The sequence below is a fragment of the Lipotes vexillifer genome, unplaced genomic scaffold (assembly GCF_000442215.2).
Source record: "Lipotes vexillifer unplaced genomic scaffold, Lipotes_vexillifer_v1.1 scaffold104, whole genome shotgun sequence".
In the NCBI taxonomy this organism is placed as follows: Eukaryota; Metazoa; Chordata; class Mammalia; order Artiodactyla; family Lipotidae; genus Lipotes; species Lipotes vexillifer.
This window is the reverse complement of record NW_006789458.1, coordinates 2,764,642-2,781,213: the sequence shown is the minus strand read 5'-3', so window position 1 is coordinate 2,781,213 and position 16,572 is coordinate 2,764,642. Positions and strand designations below refer to the sequence as shown.

General features: G+C 37.2%; 1 protein-coding gene across 1 annotated transcript in view; it reads right to left on the bottom strand.

The window, feature by feature from the left end:
- The window catches only part of SDCCAG8 (SHH signaling and ciliogenesis regulator SDCCAG8), a 265,480-nt gene that overhangs the window by 243,425 nt on the left and 5,483 nt on the right, over positions 1-16,572 (bottom strand). The window contains 2 exon segments of the mRNA XM_007462638.1: positions 7,264-7,346; positions 8,034-8,186. Coding sequence (XP_007462700.1) covers positions 7,264-7,346; positions 8,034-8,186 — 236 coding nt within the window.

Here is a 16,572-nt window from a genome sequence, read left to right as displayed (position 1 = left end):
CTCCACAACAAATGCTAAAGGAACTTCTCTAAGAGGGAAACATAGGAGAAGAAAAGGACCTATTAAGAAAATGGTAATAGGAACATATATATCAATAATTACCTTAAATGTGAGTGGATTAAATGCTCCAACCAAAAGACACAGATTGGTTGAATGGATACAAAAACAAGACTCGTATATATGCTGTCTATAAGAGACGCACTTCAGACCTAGGGACACACAGAGACTGAAAGTGAGGGGATGGGAAAAGATATTCCATGCAAATGGAAATCAATAGAAAGCTGGAGTAGCAACACTTGTATCAGATCAAAAGACTTCAAAAGACTTTAAAATGAAGAATGTTACAAGAGACAAGAAAGGACACACTAATGATCAAGGGATCAATCCAAGAAGAAGATATAGCAATTATAAATATATATGCACCCAACACAGAAGCGCCTCAATACATAAGCAAATGCTAACAGCTATAAAAGAGGTAATTGACAGTAACACACTAATATTGGGGGACTTTAACATCACACATACACCAATGGACAAATAATCCAGACAAAAAATTAATAAGGAAACACAAGCTTTAAATGACACAATAGACCAGTTAGATGTAATTGATATTTATAGGACATTCCATCCAAAAACAACAGTATACACTTTCTTCTCAAGTGCATATGGAATATTGTCAAGGATAGATCATATCTTGGGTCACAAATCAAGCCTTGGTAAATTTAAGAAAACTGAAATCATATCAAGCATCTTTTCCTACCACAACACTATGAGATTAGAAATAAATTACAGGGAAAAAAACATAAAAAACACAAACATATGGAGGCTAAACCATATGTTACTAAATAACCAAAAGATCACTGAAGAAATCAAAAAGGAAGTTAAAAAACACCTACAGGTACATGACAATGAAAACACAATGATCCAAAACAGATGGGATGCAGCAGAAGCAGTTCTAAGAGGGAAGTTTATAGCAATACAATCCTACCCGAAGAAACAAGAAAAATCTCAAATAAACAATCTAAGCTTACACCTAAAGGAACTAGAGAAAGAAGAACAAACAAAACCCAAAGTTAGTAGAAGGAAAGAAATCATAAAGATCAGAGCACAAATAAATGAAATAGAAACAAAGAAAACAATAGCAAAGATCAATAAAACTAATAGCTGGTTTTTTGAGAAGATTAACAAAATTGATAAACCTTTAGCCAGACTAATCAAGAAAAAGAGGGAGAAGACTCAAATCAATAAAATTAGAAACGAAAAAGGAGAAGTTACAACAGACACTGCAGAAATACAAAGCATCATCAGAGACTAGTACAAGCAAAAGTATGCTAATAAAATGGACAACCTGGAAGAAATGGACAAATTCTTAGAAAAGCACAAACTTCTGAGACTGAACTAGGAAGAAACAGAAAATATGAACACACCAATCACAAGTAATGAAATTGAAACTGTGATTAAAAATCTTCAAACAAACAAAAGTCCAGGACCAGATGGCTTCACAGGTAAATACTATCATACATTTAGAGAAGAGCTAACACACATCTTCCTCAAACTCCTCCAGAAAATTGCAGAGGGAGGAACACTCCCAAACTCATTCTACAAGGCCACCATCACTCTGATACCAAAACCAGACAAAGATACTACAAAAAAAGAAAATTACAGACCAATATCACTGATGAACATAGATGCAAAAATCCTCAACAAAATACTAGCAAACAGAATCCAACAGCACATTAAAAGGATCATACACAGTGATCAAGTGGGATTTATCCTATGGATGCAAGGATTCTTCAATATACTCAAATCAATGTGATACACCATATTAACAAACTGAAGAATAAAAACCATATGATCATCCCAATAGATGCAGACAAAGCTTAAGACTAAATTCAACACCCATTATGATAAAAACTCTCCAGAAAATGGGCATACAGGGAACCTCCCTCAACATAATAAAAGCCATATATGACAAACCCACAGCAAACATCATTCTTGATGGTGAAAAACTGAAAGCATGTCCTCTAAGATCAGGAACAAGACAAGGATGTCCACTCTTGCCACTATTATTCAAGATAGTTTTGGAACACCTAGCCATGGCAATCAGAGAAAAAAAAGAAATAAAAGGAATACAAATTGGAAAAGAAGAAGTAAAACTGTCAGTGTTTGCAGAGGACATGATATTGTACATAGATAATCCTAAAAATACCACCAGAAAACTACTAGAGCTAATCAGTGAATTTGGTAAAGTTGCAGGGTACAAAATTAATGCACAGATCTCTTGCATTTCTACACACTAACAATGAAAGATCAGAAAGAGAAATTAAGGAAACAATCACATTCACCATTGCAACAAAAAGAATACCTAGGAATAAACCTACCTGAGGAGACAAAAGACCTGTATGCAGAAAATTATAAGACACTGATGAAAGAAATTAAAGATGACACAAACAGATGGAGAGATATACCATGTTCTTGGATTGGAAGAATCAACATTGTGACAATGACTATACTACCCAAAGCAATCTACAGAGTCAATGCAATCCTTATCAAATTAGCAATGGCAATTTTTTACAGAACTAGAACAAAAAATCTTAAAGTTTGTATGGAGACACAAAAGACCCCAAATAGCCAAAGCAATCTTGAGGGGAAAAAAACATAGCTGGAAGAATCAGACTCCTTGACTTCAGACTACACTACAAAGCTACAGTAATCAAGACAATATGGTACTTGGCACAAAAACAGAAATATAGATCAATGGAGCAGGAGAGAAAGCCCAGAGAGAAACCCATGCACCTATGGTCACCTAATATCTGGCAAAGGAAGCAAGGATATATAATGGGGAACAGACAGCCTCTTCAATAAGTGGTGCTGGGAAAACTGGACAGCTACATGTAAAAGAATGAAATTAGAACGCTCCCTAACACGATACACAAAAATAAACTCAAAATAGATTAAAGACCTAAATGTAAGACCGGACCCTATAAAACTCTTAGAGGAAAACATAGGAAGAACACTCTTTGACATAAATCACAGGAAGATCTTTTTTGACCCACCTCCTAGAGTAATGGAAATAAAAACAAAAATAAACAAATGGGACCTAATGAAACTTAAAAGCTTTTGCGCAGCAAAGGAAACTATAAACAAGACGAAGAGACAACCCTCAGAATGGGAGAAAATGTTTGCAAACGAATCAACGGACAAAGGATTAATCACCAAAATATATAAACAGCTCATGCAGTTCAATATTACAAAAACAAACAACCCAATCAAAATATGGTCAGAAGACCTAATTAGACATTTCTTCAAAGAAGATATACAGAATTCCAAGAGGCACATGAAAAGCTGCTCAACATCACTAATTATTAGAGAAATGCAAATCAAAACTACAATGAGGTATCACGTCACACTGGTTAGAATGGGCATCATCAGAAAATCTATAAACAACAAATGCTGGAGAGGGTGTGGAGAAAAGGGAACCCTCTTGCACTGTTGATGGGGATGTAAATTAATACAGCCACTATGGAGAACAGTAAGGAGGTTCCTTAAAAAACTAAAAATAGAATTACCATATGACCCAGCAATCCTACTACTGGGTCTATACCCAGAGAAAAGACACACACATTCAAAAAGACACACACACCCCAATGTTCATTGTAGCACTATTTACAATAGCCAGGTCATGGAAGCAACCTAAATGCTCATCAACAGATGAATGGATAAAGAAGATGTGGTACATATATACAATGGAATATTAGCCTTATAATGGAATGAAATTGGGTCATTTGTAGAGATGTGGATGGACCTAGAGTCTGTCATACAGAGTGAAGTAAGTCAGAAAGAGAAAAATAAATATCGTTTATTAACACATATATGTGGAATCTAGAAAAATGGTACAGATGAACTGGTTTGCAAGGCAGAAACAGAGACACAGATGTAGAGAACAAACTTATGGACACCAATGGGGGGAACAAACTTATGGACACCAATGGGGGGAAAGGGGGGGAATGAATTTGGAAATTGGGACAGTCATATATACACTAATATGTATAAAATAGATAACTAATAAGAATCTGCTGTATAAAAAATAATTAAAAAAACATAGACTAGATCACAATGTGGCTAATAGTATTTATTTCTTCACCTATAAATTCCACAAATAGATAAGAATCAGGGATATGAATATCATTTTTTAAAGATGGACAGTGAAAGTGGTTGTAAAAAGCACATGGCAAATGGAAAAATGCTGTAGTAGTATAATTGGCTGGGATGAACTGCCTATTTGAGCCATCTGAAAATGTGATATCCTATTCAGTAATTCTGAGATAAAGGGACAGCTCTTCAAGAAACCACCATAGGGCTTCCCTGGTGGCACAGTGGTTGAGAATCTGCCTGCTAATGCAGGGGACATGGGTTCGAGCCCTGGTCTGGGAGGATCCCACATGCCACGGAGCAACTAGGCCCATGAGCCACAACTACTGAGCCTGCGCTTCTGGAGCCTGTGCTCCGCAACAAGAGAGGCCACGATAGTGAGAGGCCCGCGCGCCGTGATGAAGAGTGGCCCCCGCTTGCCACAACAAGAGATAGCCCTTGCACAGAAACGAAGACCCAACACAGCAAAAATAAATAAATTAATTAATAAAACTCTTACCCCCAACATCTTCTTAAAAAAAAAGAAACCACCATAGAAGAGGACTGCTAGCTAAAATTGCAGAACAAGCTGCCTGAAGGAGGGATTCTTTAGACAAATGTGCCAAATGTGTGTCAGTAAGGTAAAATTCTATCTACTAAGGAGTATGTTAGCAAAACCTGATTTTTTATTTTTGACCCTAGTACTCAAGGCAATTTGAGACTCTGCTGTTCTGGAGCCTCCAAGACTAGAGTGCCAAAGCAGATACATACAAAAACTGGGATACGCTGCACTGAGGACTCAATGAAGAGATGTCATAAAAAGTGTTAATTCTCTTTACTTCTGCAGCAGTCCTGGAATTGATTTTTTAATGTACATCTTACCTTATTCTAAAATGATTGTAAAATGGTTTATAAATCATACATTATACGATGATATTATTTAAAGAAAAGAGGAAGAGAAGAAAGGGAAAATGAGGTTCAACCAGTTAGATGAACTCAGAGGAAAGCTTGAGATGAGACACACAATCATTTTGTTTTTCAATCCAGCAGAAATTCCTATAAATGATGAAGTACCAGCTCCCATGGCAGAATAATTCAGTAGAGCTTTGCTTCTGGGAATATTTAATAAATTTAAAAACCAAAGAGACTTTAATTAAATGAATTATCTGTGTTAAGTAGAAAGTAACTAATTATAATAATTAATATTAATAGAAAGGGGTTTGGTACATAGGCAAATATGAATTATTATTATGTGTATATAGGGGATAGTCAATGTGAAAATTAAAAACAAGCTTATGGCATGTGGAAAATCTCCATATGAAATAACTTGTATATACTGTGAAGGGTTTATTATAATCTGGATGTCCACATTTTAAAATAACAAGTAATAATGTTTAGACATTTTCTATCTCAACACTGCCTCAGTTTCACTATCAATACAGCCACATATTTCTCATATGTCATATTGGCTATGGAACTGCACTCTAAAGGGTAACATCTTCAAAAGCTACTTATTATGGTTATGGCTTATAATCATCACATGTAGGTCATACACATTTAGAGTCTAAGTTCCATTCTTTCACATAGCCCCAATATAAATAGACCTGCATATTGGTATATACAACTGATGATTTTGATGAGAGTCTTCTTGCCTATTTGAAGTCAATAAGTTTTGTAATATCACTGCTCAGTTTTATCTTTAAAATGCTAATAAGCATGTCTGAGCATTCAACAGATATAGCAACTTAATCTACTAGACTTAAAAGTACTCCACACATGTGTGCTTAAGAGCATTCTAGAAACTAGGTGTCAACAGTAATAAATTCACTGAATGATGAAGTATCTTTTTTAAATTATAATTTATACCTATAAATATTGAATAGGAGTATGCAGTACATTTCTCTAAAGTGGGAATTAAACATGAAAGTATGTGTCAGGCTGGAATGAAGTGTTAATATAAGGGTACTCTTATGACATTTCAGCTGTGAGTAAAGGAAAGTGACGTGTCTCCAAGTTTCCAGCATGTAGCCTTGGTATCCAACTGTCACAGACATTGAAAATGCAAGGTGGTTATTGTTGCTGTGACATTTTATATTCGTGTCATACTTCATAGGTTTCTAAAGAATTTTAAATATATGATCTTATCTTATTATTACAAAAACCCTGTGAGAGAGTACATAATAGACCCTAGATAGACATAAAGCCTAGATTATTATTTTGACCACTTAAACCTGGCCAAATCCTTCCCTCACATATACCCTTTCCCTCACAGTACCCTTCCCTCACATCCACCCTCCCTCACAGTACCCTTCCCTCACACCCACCCTGCCCTCATACCTATCTCAGGCTTTATATCACATTGCTTCAGTCAGAAATAATATACTCTGTCAAAGCAACAGCAATAGAAAACAGCTTCAGAAGAAGCAGAGTACAGCTTCTCGTATCACACAATTTTATAACCATATATTTTATAATTTAGAATAAGATTACATAAAAGAGTAAAACAAAGGACTGCTAGAATTAAACAGTAAATTCTAAAAATAATAAAATATAGATATGCCCCTCTAAAAAAGCAATGGTTGGGCTTCCCTGGTGGCGCAGTGCTTGAGAGTCCGCCTGCCGATGCAGGAGACGCGGGTTCGTGCCCCGTTTCGGGAAGATCCCACATGCCGCAGAGCGGCTGGGCCCGTGAGCCATGGCCACTGAGCCTGCGCGTCCGGAGCCTGTGCTCCGCAAATGGGAGAGGCCACGACAGTGAGAGGCCCGCATAACGCAAGAAAAAAAATAAAAATAAAAAAAATAAAAAAGCAATAAAAAAGCAATGGTTAATCTTTTCCATATATTGTTTCTTTTTTATATTTGCTAACAGTTGCAAAGTAAATTCTCCAAACTATTTCCTCACTCACATTTTTCAAGTAAAAAATAAATTAAAAAATCAGAATTCTCTCTGCCATGGAAGTCTCTTCTTCAGCCAAAATAATCAGAGAGAAAATAATTTCTTTTAACGTTTTACACTATTAGCAGGCCCTGCTCAGAATCTGTTTACAATATGTATTACTAAAATGACACAGTAAAATTAAAACATAGTTAGAAAAATAATGCTTTCGTCAGGTTGCAAAAGCTGATACTTACCAAAGGGGACAATTTTCGTCTTCTTGGAGATACCTCACTTTCCTTAGTTGCTTGTTGGCATAGCAAAGCTTTGAGTTGATTAACTATGGAGCAAAAGCGATGGGTTTATTCACCTTATTTTAGATCCATGGTTTATTATCACCCATCTATCCATCCATCGATCTAACAAATATTGTTTAAATATGTATTATGCACCACAAAATGTGCTACTGACTGGAGACACAAAGACAAACAAGAAAACCTCTACCACTTAAGAGCTAAGAATCTTGCTTGTGAGCAAGAGGGATATAACTAACAGATATAAAACAATATAATAAGCTCTAGGTAGACCTAGAGCTATGTATAGTGCTATGAAGAGGAAGCACATAATTGTTTTCACAGAGAAGACAATACCGTGAAGGATAAACAGGAGATTACCGAGCAGAAAAGGGTGAGAAAAAAATCCAGTTAGAATGCGTGGCTTATGCAAAGCATAGAAGCATGGTCATAGGTTGGTATGATTAGAACATGGCTTGAAAGATGGACAGTTGAAAGGAAAACAGAAAAATAAGGCTGGAGAGGCAGCTTGGATTCATCTTAAGGAAATACTGCTACGACATCCTATAGGCATTGAGAAGTCAAAGAAAAAAAATAAGCAAGGGAATTAGATTAGCTGATTTGTGTTTCTCGACTAAAATCCTCGCAGTAAAGGATAGACTGGAGTCATTACTGTATGGAGTTCAAAGAATTCACTGTGTGTCATTCAGGTCAGGACTGACGTTCACACTCACCAGCATGGCTGTGTTGCAGTTCATGCCAGGCATTCCCAGCATCCTCATTTCCTACACTCATACTAAAAGAAGGATCCATTACATCTTCTCCAATAGTGGCATCACCTTCTCTCAGGGCACATTTCAATTGGTGAATGCTTCTACTGGCACGTTCTGTAACAACATGATGAAAATCAGGGCCAGTGAAATCTAGGTGACCAAAGGTACACTGAGTCAAGAAGACAATTTCTAAAGGAAAAGCAATCATTTCTGATACTTCATGGGTAAAAAAGCATAGTTTTGTTTCTAGCTTGCTGAGGAACATGCCAGAGGAAGTGAGAGATTAAGTTCATGGGTTAGAAGTTAGACTTGATGATCTCTAAGGTCCCTGACACCTCAGTGATTGATATTCACTATATACAGCTCTACTGCTGAGGAGGACTGAATGGGAGAGCTTCTCCCTCCTCCACTCCTCCAAACAATAGCCTCACAGGGAAAGCACTATTCTAACCCCTCAATGCCTAAGACTCCCCTACCCCTTCTGGAGAGGGGTGGGTGGGCAAATCTGGCAAAAGGGACACCACCACACCAAGTTCCTGCCCAAGGAGGCCTCCTTGTCCCTGTGGGCCAGATGTCCCTCTAGCAGCAAGAGACATATGACTACCTGGCCTAGTTTTGATCAAGATTTGAACAGCTGATGTGCTTACAGCAGCAGCCTCTCTAGTATAGTCGTACTTACGTAATGCTGGCTGACTACATCTTACGTAGAAATTCTTGGTTAGTGTACCTGACTACCCCTAGAATTGAAGCTTAAACTCACTAGCACATACTTAACATAAATAGTCTAAAATGAAGTATTTTAAGGTATATTATTCTAGTAGTTCATCTCTACAAATAGCTCCCAAAGGACCCAGCCTCACATCCTTGCCCTCTCCCAGGTTGAAACTCAGTGGGCCTGTAACCTGCACTAACCAAGAGAATGCAGTGGAAGGCACACCACGCCAGACCAGTCACATCTTTAAAACATCTGGTCGCTTCTGCTTCTACCTTCTCGGAACTCTGGTTTTTGTAAACCCCAAGCCAAACAAAGTAGGAAGTCTGGCTACCTTGCTGGAGAGATTGTGAAGAGGCCATGTGGAAAGCCCCTGAGACCACCACAGGGAGAAGGAGAGAAGCCCAGCCCCACTAACAGCCTGGTGGAGTCTCCTGATGACTCCAGCGCCAGAGGCCATCTACCTACAATGGCATGAAAGAGACCCGAAAACTGCCCAGCTTGAGTCCAATTAACCCACAGATCTGTGAGAGATACTACAAATGCTTTTAGTTGTTGCTTTCTGCCATCAAGCTTTAGAGTGTCTTGTTAAGCAGCAATAGATAACTGAAATAATTATTCAGTGAAATATTTACCCAAAAACATCTTCAGCAAAGAATTGAAGTCTTACAGTAATAACAGAACTATACTAATATAGTAATATTATACTGTACTATATGTTAATACTATAATAATATACTAATGACACTGGTGATGACATTACTAATAATTCTACCCCATTTTACGGATATTTTACATGTATGACAACTGGAGAACCAGGCAATCAATTGGTAATTTCATTAATTAAAGTCCAGTTACTTCTTCAGGTTTAAACTTGTTATTTCTGCTAATCTCTTATGATTAAATTCTCCAGTTCCAATCTAGAAAACATTAACTATAACAAAAAAATATTCCTCGTACATTAGAGCTGAAACCCAGATTTCACTCATCATTTTCAAATTTTGACATCTGTATTTGAAAGTTATTTTTAATTCATAAATTTACCAAATATTTACATATATCTAACAGAAATTTATGTTAGAAAAAGATGAATTCCCATGCAAGTTCATGTATAGCTATTATCTATTTCAAATGGATTCTATCTAAATAATTCTTAAGATTTTCAGAGGAGATCTTTTTTTTGTGGTACGCAGGCCTCTCACTGCTGTGGCCTCTCCCGTTGTGGAGCACAGGCTCCGGACGCACAGGCTCAGCGGCCATGGCTCACAGGCCCAGCCGCTCCGCGGCATATGGGATCTTCCCGGACCAGGGCACGAACCTGTGTCCCCTGCATCGGCAGGTGGACTCTCAACCACTGCACCACCAGGGAAGCCCAGAGGAGATCTTTTTCTAAGTAAAAACTTTCCCTAATTCAGAGCAACACATAACAATGATGCCAATGAAGTGAACACATAACAATGATGCCAATGAAGTGAACACATAACAACGATGCCAATGAAGTTCTCTTCCTTCTGACCAAGGCCCTTCCTTGACAATTATATCTATTTCGTCTTGTGTACTCAGGAGAGAAAGTTCCTATTCCTTGCTACCTACGTGGCAACCCTAAAAAAGCTATGAAACAGCTATCTTTTCATTACCAATCATGGATGGAAATATATTTATAAACATATATTCTACAGGACCTTGAAACATAGATTATACTTCCTCCAAGCTCATTTAAGTTTGAAACCAGAAAAAAATAACCATAACTTAATAGAAAAAAATATTCTCTATCTTACAAAATCTCTAATATAGGTTCTTTGCTTACAGCAACTCATTTTCTACCTTGATTAAACTAAAGAAAACAGGTCTTTTAGGTCAGGGTTCAACAGTGAAATTCTACTACTAACTACACAAGAGACCCAGGGAATTTACCACTAAAATTTTCTCCATATCAATCCTGTTTCCATGCAGACCTTTCTCTGACTGGAATTTGGAATCGATAACCAACCAAGCCTGGTCTCCTTTTACTCCTCATGAGTTTAAAAAGTCCAGATAAGATGCATTCCTGGTTTTAGTAAAATGAGAAGCAGCAATAGTTTTTCAATAACTCAGTATTTTCTAAAGAGACTTGTTAAAAGGAAAATCAAAGTGTTACTTGATAAGCAATTTAGTTCACACAGCGTTAGACTTAATGCACTGAAATCTATGAATAAAGCACTTATCCTTACTGCATCCATTAAAAGGAAAGAGAGGGTTTGAATTACACTATAAGTGTGCTCTGTGGAGCCATCTAATGACTTCATCTATAAAACAAAGGATAATTATTTATTTATGCCTAATCTGACTAAAAGCTAATAAGGTATTAGGAAAAGGAAAGGAAATCTGAAAAAAATTGTGTAGTTGTAAATCCTTATAGGTAGACTCCTTTCATTAGCTTACAATGATGGCAGAGCTTTATGAGCGCATTTAATCCCTTTTTCCTAATATTGTTTAATCTTTTAGAATTTTTAACATTCAAAGACCATGTGTTAAATTGCACTATGAAAATAGTATTATGTGAAATAGTAATATATTGAACTCAACAACCATCCCAAAGAAAAGTGATTACACAAGGTTAGGGGTTTTTTGCAATGAGTGACTTTAGTTGTTAGTATCAGAGATGAAGACTAGGAATTTCTAAGAACTGTTTCCTAAAACTAAAACTAAGGAGGTAAGGATATTTTAAAGTCATTTCAATACTACATTTCAAAACATGCTATATGTTTTTCAAATATATACATACTAACATAATTATACACTGCAACAGACAAACAGAGTTAATCCTGAGGAATAACAACACTCAGATCTTTCAAGACAGATAAAACCCTACTTCTCTTCAACTGGAGCCACTGCAACTGAAGGCCCCATAATCCTTATTAAGAACACTGCTCCCCAGATGCAGTTATCTGCTGCTTATGTGTAAGGAAACCAGATTAGACAGGAGGTTCCAGTTATGGTTTCGTATCCCACTGTTAATGGGCACAGCTTTATCTGTCTATAAATGAGAGATGGAAAGAATACTCATTTCCTCTTCTCTCCTGAGAGGACAGTAAGAGATTTCACAATACATCCTGGTTTCTTCTCTCCAGCACCAACTATGGGCTGAATATAAACTTAATTACGTTCTGCTAATTTTGGGGGGGGTTTGTTTTTCTTTCTCTAATGGCTTTAGGTGTAAGGTTAGGTTGTTTATTTGAGATTTTTCTTGTTTCTTGAGGTAGGATTGTATTGCTATAAACTTCCCTCTTAGAACTGCTTTTGCTGCATCCCATAGGTTTTGGGTTGTTTTGGGTTTTGTTTTCATTGTCATTTGTTTCTAGGTATTTTTTATTTCCTCTTTGATTTCTTCTAGTAGCGTATTGTTTAGTCTCCATGTGTTTGTATTTTTTACAGTTTTTTTTTTCCTGTAATTGATATCTAGTCTCATAGCGTTGTGGTTGGAAAAGATACTTGATATGATTTCAATTTTCTTAAATTTACCAAGGCTTAATTTGTGACCCAAAATATGATCTATCCTGGAGAATGTTCCATGAGCACTTGAGAAGAAAGTACATTCTGTTGTTTTGGATGGAATGTCCTATAAAACTACCAGTGGCATTTTTCACAGAAGTAGAACAAAAAATTTCACAATTTGTACGGAAACATGAAAGACCCCGAAGAGCCAGAGCAATCTTGAGAAAGAAAAACAGAGCTGGAGAAATCAGGCTCCCTGACTTAAGACTATGCCTCAAAGCTATAGTAATCAAGACAGTATGGTACTGGCACAAAAACAGAAATATAGATCAATGGAACAGGATAGAAAGCCCAGAGATAAACCCACGCACATATAGTCACCTTATTTTTGATAAAGGAGGCAAGAATATACAATGGAGAAAAGACAACCTCTTCAATAAGTGGCACTGGGAAAACTGGACAGCTACATGTAAAAGAATGAAATTAGAACAGTCCGTAACACTGTATAAAAAAATAAACTCAAAATGGATAAAAGACCTAAATGCAAGGCCAGACACTATAAAACTCTTAGAGGAAAACATAGGCAGAACACTCTATGACATAAATCACAGCAAAATCCTTTTTGACCCACCTCCTAGAGAAATGGAAATAAAAACAAAAATAAACAAATGGGACCTAATGAAACCTAAAAGCTTTTGCACAGCAAAGGAAACCATAAACAAGACGAAAAGACAACTCTCAGAATAGGAGAAAATATTTGTAAATGAAGCAACTGACAAAGGATTAATCTCCAAAATATGCAAGCAGCTCATGCAGCTCAATATCAAAAATACAACTCAATCCAAAAATGGGCAGAAGACCTAAATAGACATTTCTCCAAAGAAGATATACAGATTGCCAACAAACACATGAAAGGATGCTCAACATCAGTAGTCATTAGAGAAATGTAAATCAAAACTACAATGAGGTATCACCTCACGCTGGTCAGAATGGCCATCATCAAAAAATTTACAAACAATAAATGCTGGAGAGGGTGTAGAGAAAAGGGAACCCTCTTGCACTGTTGGTGGGAATGTTAATTGATACAGCCAGTATGGAGAACAGTATGGAGGTTCCTTAAAAAACTAAAAATAGAACTACCATATGACCCAGCAATCTCACTACTGGGCATATACCCTGAGAAAACCATAATTCAAAAGGAGTCATGTATCACAATGTTCATTGCAGCTCTATTTACAATAGCCAGGACATGGAAACAACCTAAGTGTCCTTCATCGGATGAATGGATAAAGAAGATGTGGCACATATATACAATGGAATATTACTCAGCCACAAAAAGAAACGAAATTGAGTTATTTTTAGTGAGGTGGATGGACCTAGAATCTGTCATACAGAGTGAAGTAAGTCAGAAAGAGAAAAAAATATACTGTATGCTAACACATATAAATGGAATCTAAAAAAAAAAAAAGGTTCTGAAGAACCTAGGGGCAGGACAGGAATAAAGATGCAGATGTAGAGAATGGACTTGAGGACATGGGAAAGGGAAGGGTAAGCTGGGACGAAGTGAGAGAGTGGCATGGACATATATACACTACCAAATGTAAAATAGATAGCTAGTGGGAAGCAGCCGCATAGCACAGGGAAATCAGCTCAGTGCTTTGTGACCACCTAGAGGGGTGGGATAGGGAGGGTGGGAGGGAGGCGATATGTGGATATATGTATATGTATAGCTGACTCACTTTGTTATAAAGCAGAAACTAACACACCATTGTAAAGCAATTATACTCCAATAAAGATGTTAAAAAAAAGAGGCATGTTTTATATAACAGAGCTGCATTAAAAAAAAAAAAGAACATGTGGCACATGTATACAATGGAATATTACTCAGACATAAAAAGGAATGAAATTGAACTATTTGTAGTGAGGTAGATGGACCTAGAGTATGTCATACAGAGTGAAGTAAGTCAGAAAGAGAAAAACAAATACCATATGTTAACACATATGTATGGAATCTAAAAAAAAAAAAGGTTCTGATGAACCTAGGGGCAGGACAGGAATAAAGACGCAGACATAGAGAATGGACTTGACGTGGGGAGTGGGAAGGGTAAGCTGGGACAAAGTGAGAGAGTGGCATATATACACTACCAAATGTAAAATAGATAGCTAGTGGGAAGCAGCCGCATGGCACAGGGAGATCAGCTCGGTTCTTTGTGACCACCTAGAGGGGTGGGATAAGGAGGGTGGGAGGGAGACGCAAGAGGGAAGGGATATGGGGATATACGCATACGTATAGCTGATTCACTTTGTTATACGGCAGAAACTAACACAACAATGTAAAGCAATTATACTCTAATAAAGATGTTAGGGGAAAAAAAAGAAACAGTGGCAGAGGGAAAAAGAGAAGAGGGTTTTTAATTAGAAAAATATGGATTCGGGGGTGGGTGTGTGGGCAAAATGGACAAAGAGGGTCAAAAGGTACAAATTTCCAGTTATAAAATAAACTATGTCCTAGGATATAATGTGCAGCACGGTGAGTATCATTAATAATACTGTGTTGTACATTTGAAGAGTAAATCTCAAATGTTCTCATCACAAGAAAAACAATAATTAAAAAATTAAACTTAATTACAAACACAAATACAACCTCTGAGTCCTACAGGATCATATGAACATAAATGTAAGTAAATACTATTTCTGCTGGTCCACCATCCAAATATCAATCAATACAATGAGCACTGAAAAGGTTATTAAGCTGTTGACTGCCGAGAAATTTAAGTCTGTTTTATTCATTTTTGTAATCCAGTTGCTCTACTTTCTAACTCCTAGCTCAACACTGAGCCTCTCTTCATCAAGATGCTTTTGAACAAAAGGCAAATATGTCCCTGTCTAGGAAGGATCATCACTTATATACGTACTGTGGATTACTGATGTCTACATTCTCCATCTGTACTGGGAGATGTGAACAAGAATTATCCTGGTGACAGGGAGGCGGAACCACACCCAGTGAAGTGCTCAGCTGTCTCTGAGAAAACATGCAATGAACCATATCTCCCTAGGCCGAGCATGAGACGAGCCACAGTTCTTAAAGCACGCTTAGACAAGGACAGACAAGCAGAAAAATGAAACCATGGCAAGATAAGAGACACATGTGTCTGTCCACACTTGACTGGGACTCAGGTAGTTCAGAAGATTGTTGTCACTGTTTACTAGGGAACTGACAGGTAGTATGACCAAGATAAAAACAGCATAATCCAAAATCAGAGAAAAAGAGCTTTGTAAATGGCAATTATAATGAAAGAGATTAAAAGTAGTGTGCAGAAACTACAAAATCTCAAAAAAATACTATCATAAGACTCTAAAAGCTGGAAAATGTGAAAATGGTTGGTGCCAGGAGTGAAAGATAATCCGAACAAGAATGTAAACATCTTAAGAGAGCAGTGTCTAGAAGATCATTAATGATGGATGGATGTTGGCAAATCAAGATTGACAATATGCATTATGAGGGATACACCTGGTATTTTTTTGGCACCGACTGAGAGGACTTATGCACCTGTCACTTGCCTGATAAAGAAGTAATCCTAGCCAGACTGGCAGAACTTAGGTAAAATTATCAGCCAATACAATCTGTACCCTTAATTTTAATTATTCTCAAGTATGATTCTCACAAAGTAAATGTAATGAGCAATGCCTTGCTAATTCTAGATGATGGTTCTCAATCTTAGCACTATTGAAATTTGGACCTGATAATTCTTGACTGTAAGGTGATGTGTTGTGTTTGTATAGCAGCGTCCCTGGCCTCTACCCACTAGATGCCAGTAGACTCCTCCCTGCCAGTTGTGACAACCAAAACTGCCTCTGGACATTACCAGATGTTTCCTGGATGGAAAAAAGTCACCCTGGTTGATAACTGCTGGTTTAGATTAATAAAATAAGATAGCTCCTGTTCGGTTTTAAGGAGAGACTTCCCACATTGCTACATTGTAACTACAGGCACCTCTTGATGAAAAGTGGTCAGGATAGTGAGCCATCCTGCCACTGTGGTAGGCAGTGCACAACCCATGGCCATCACCACCATGAGGCACTTCTGATCCAGGTATCTGGAGTTGTTAAATCTACTGTAATTAAAAACTTGAAATTCATATTTAGTTTCATTTTGTTTCCAGGCCTAATACATGAAGCAATAGTTGTACTCTAAGGCCATATTTCAGAGCTACTTTAGGTGATCATTCCTTTAAATATTCCAGTGGGCTTTGATGAAGCTCTCCCATAATCAAGGTTGCTTTAGCAAGTACACAAGTGCATGTCAAGCTACTT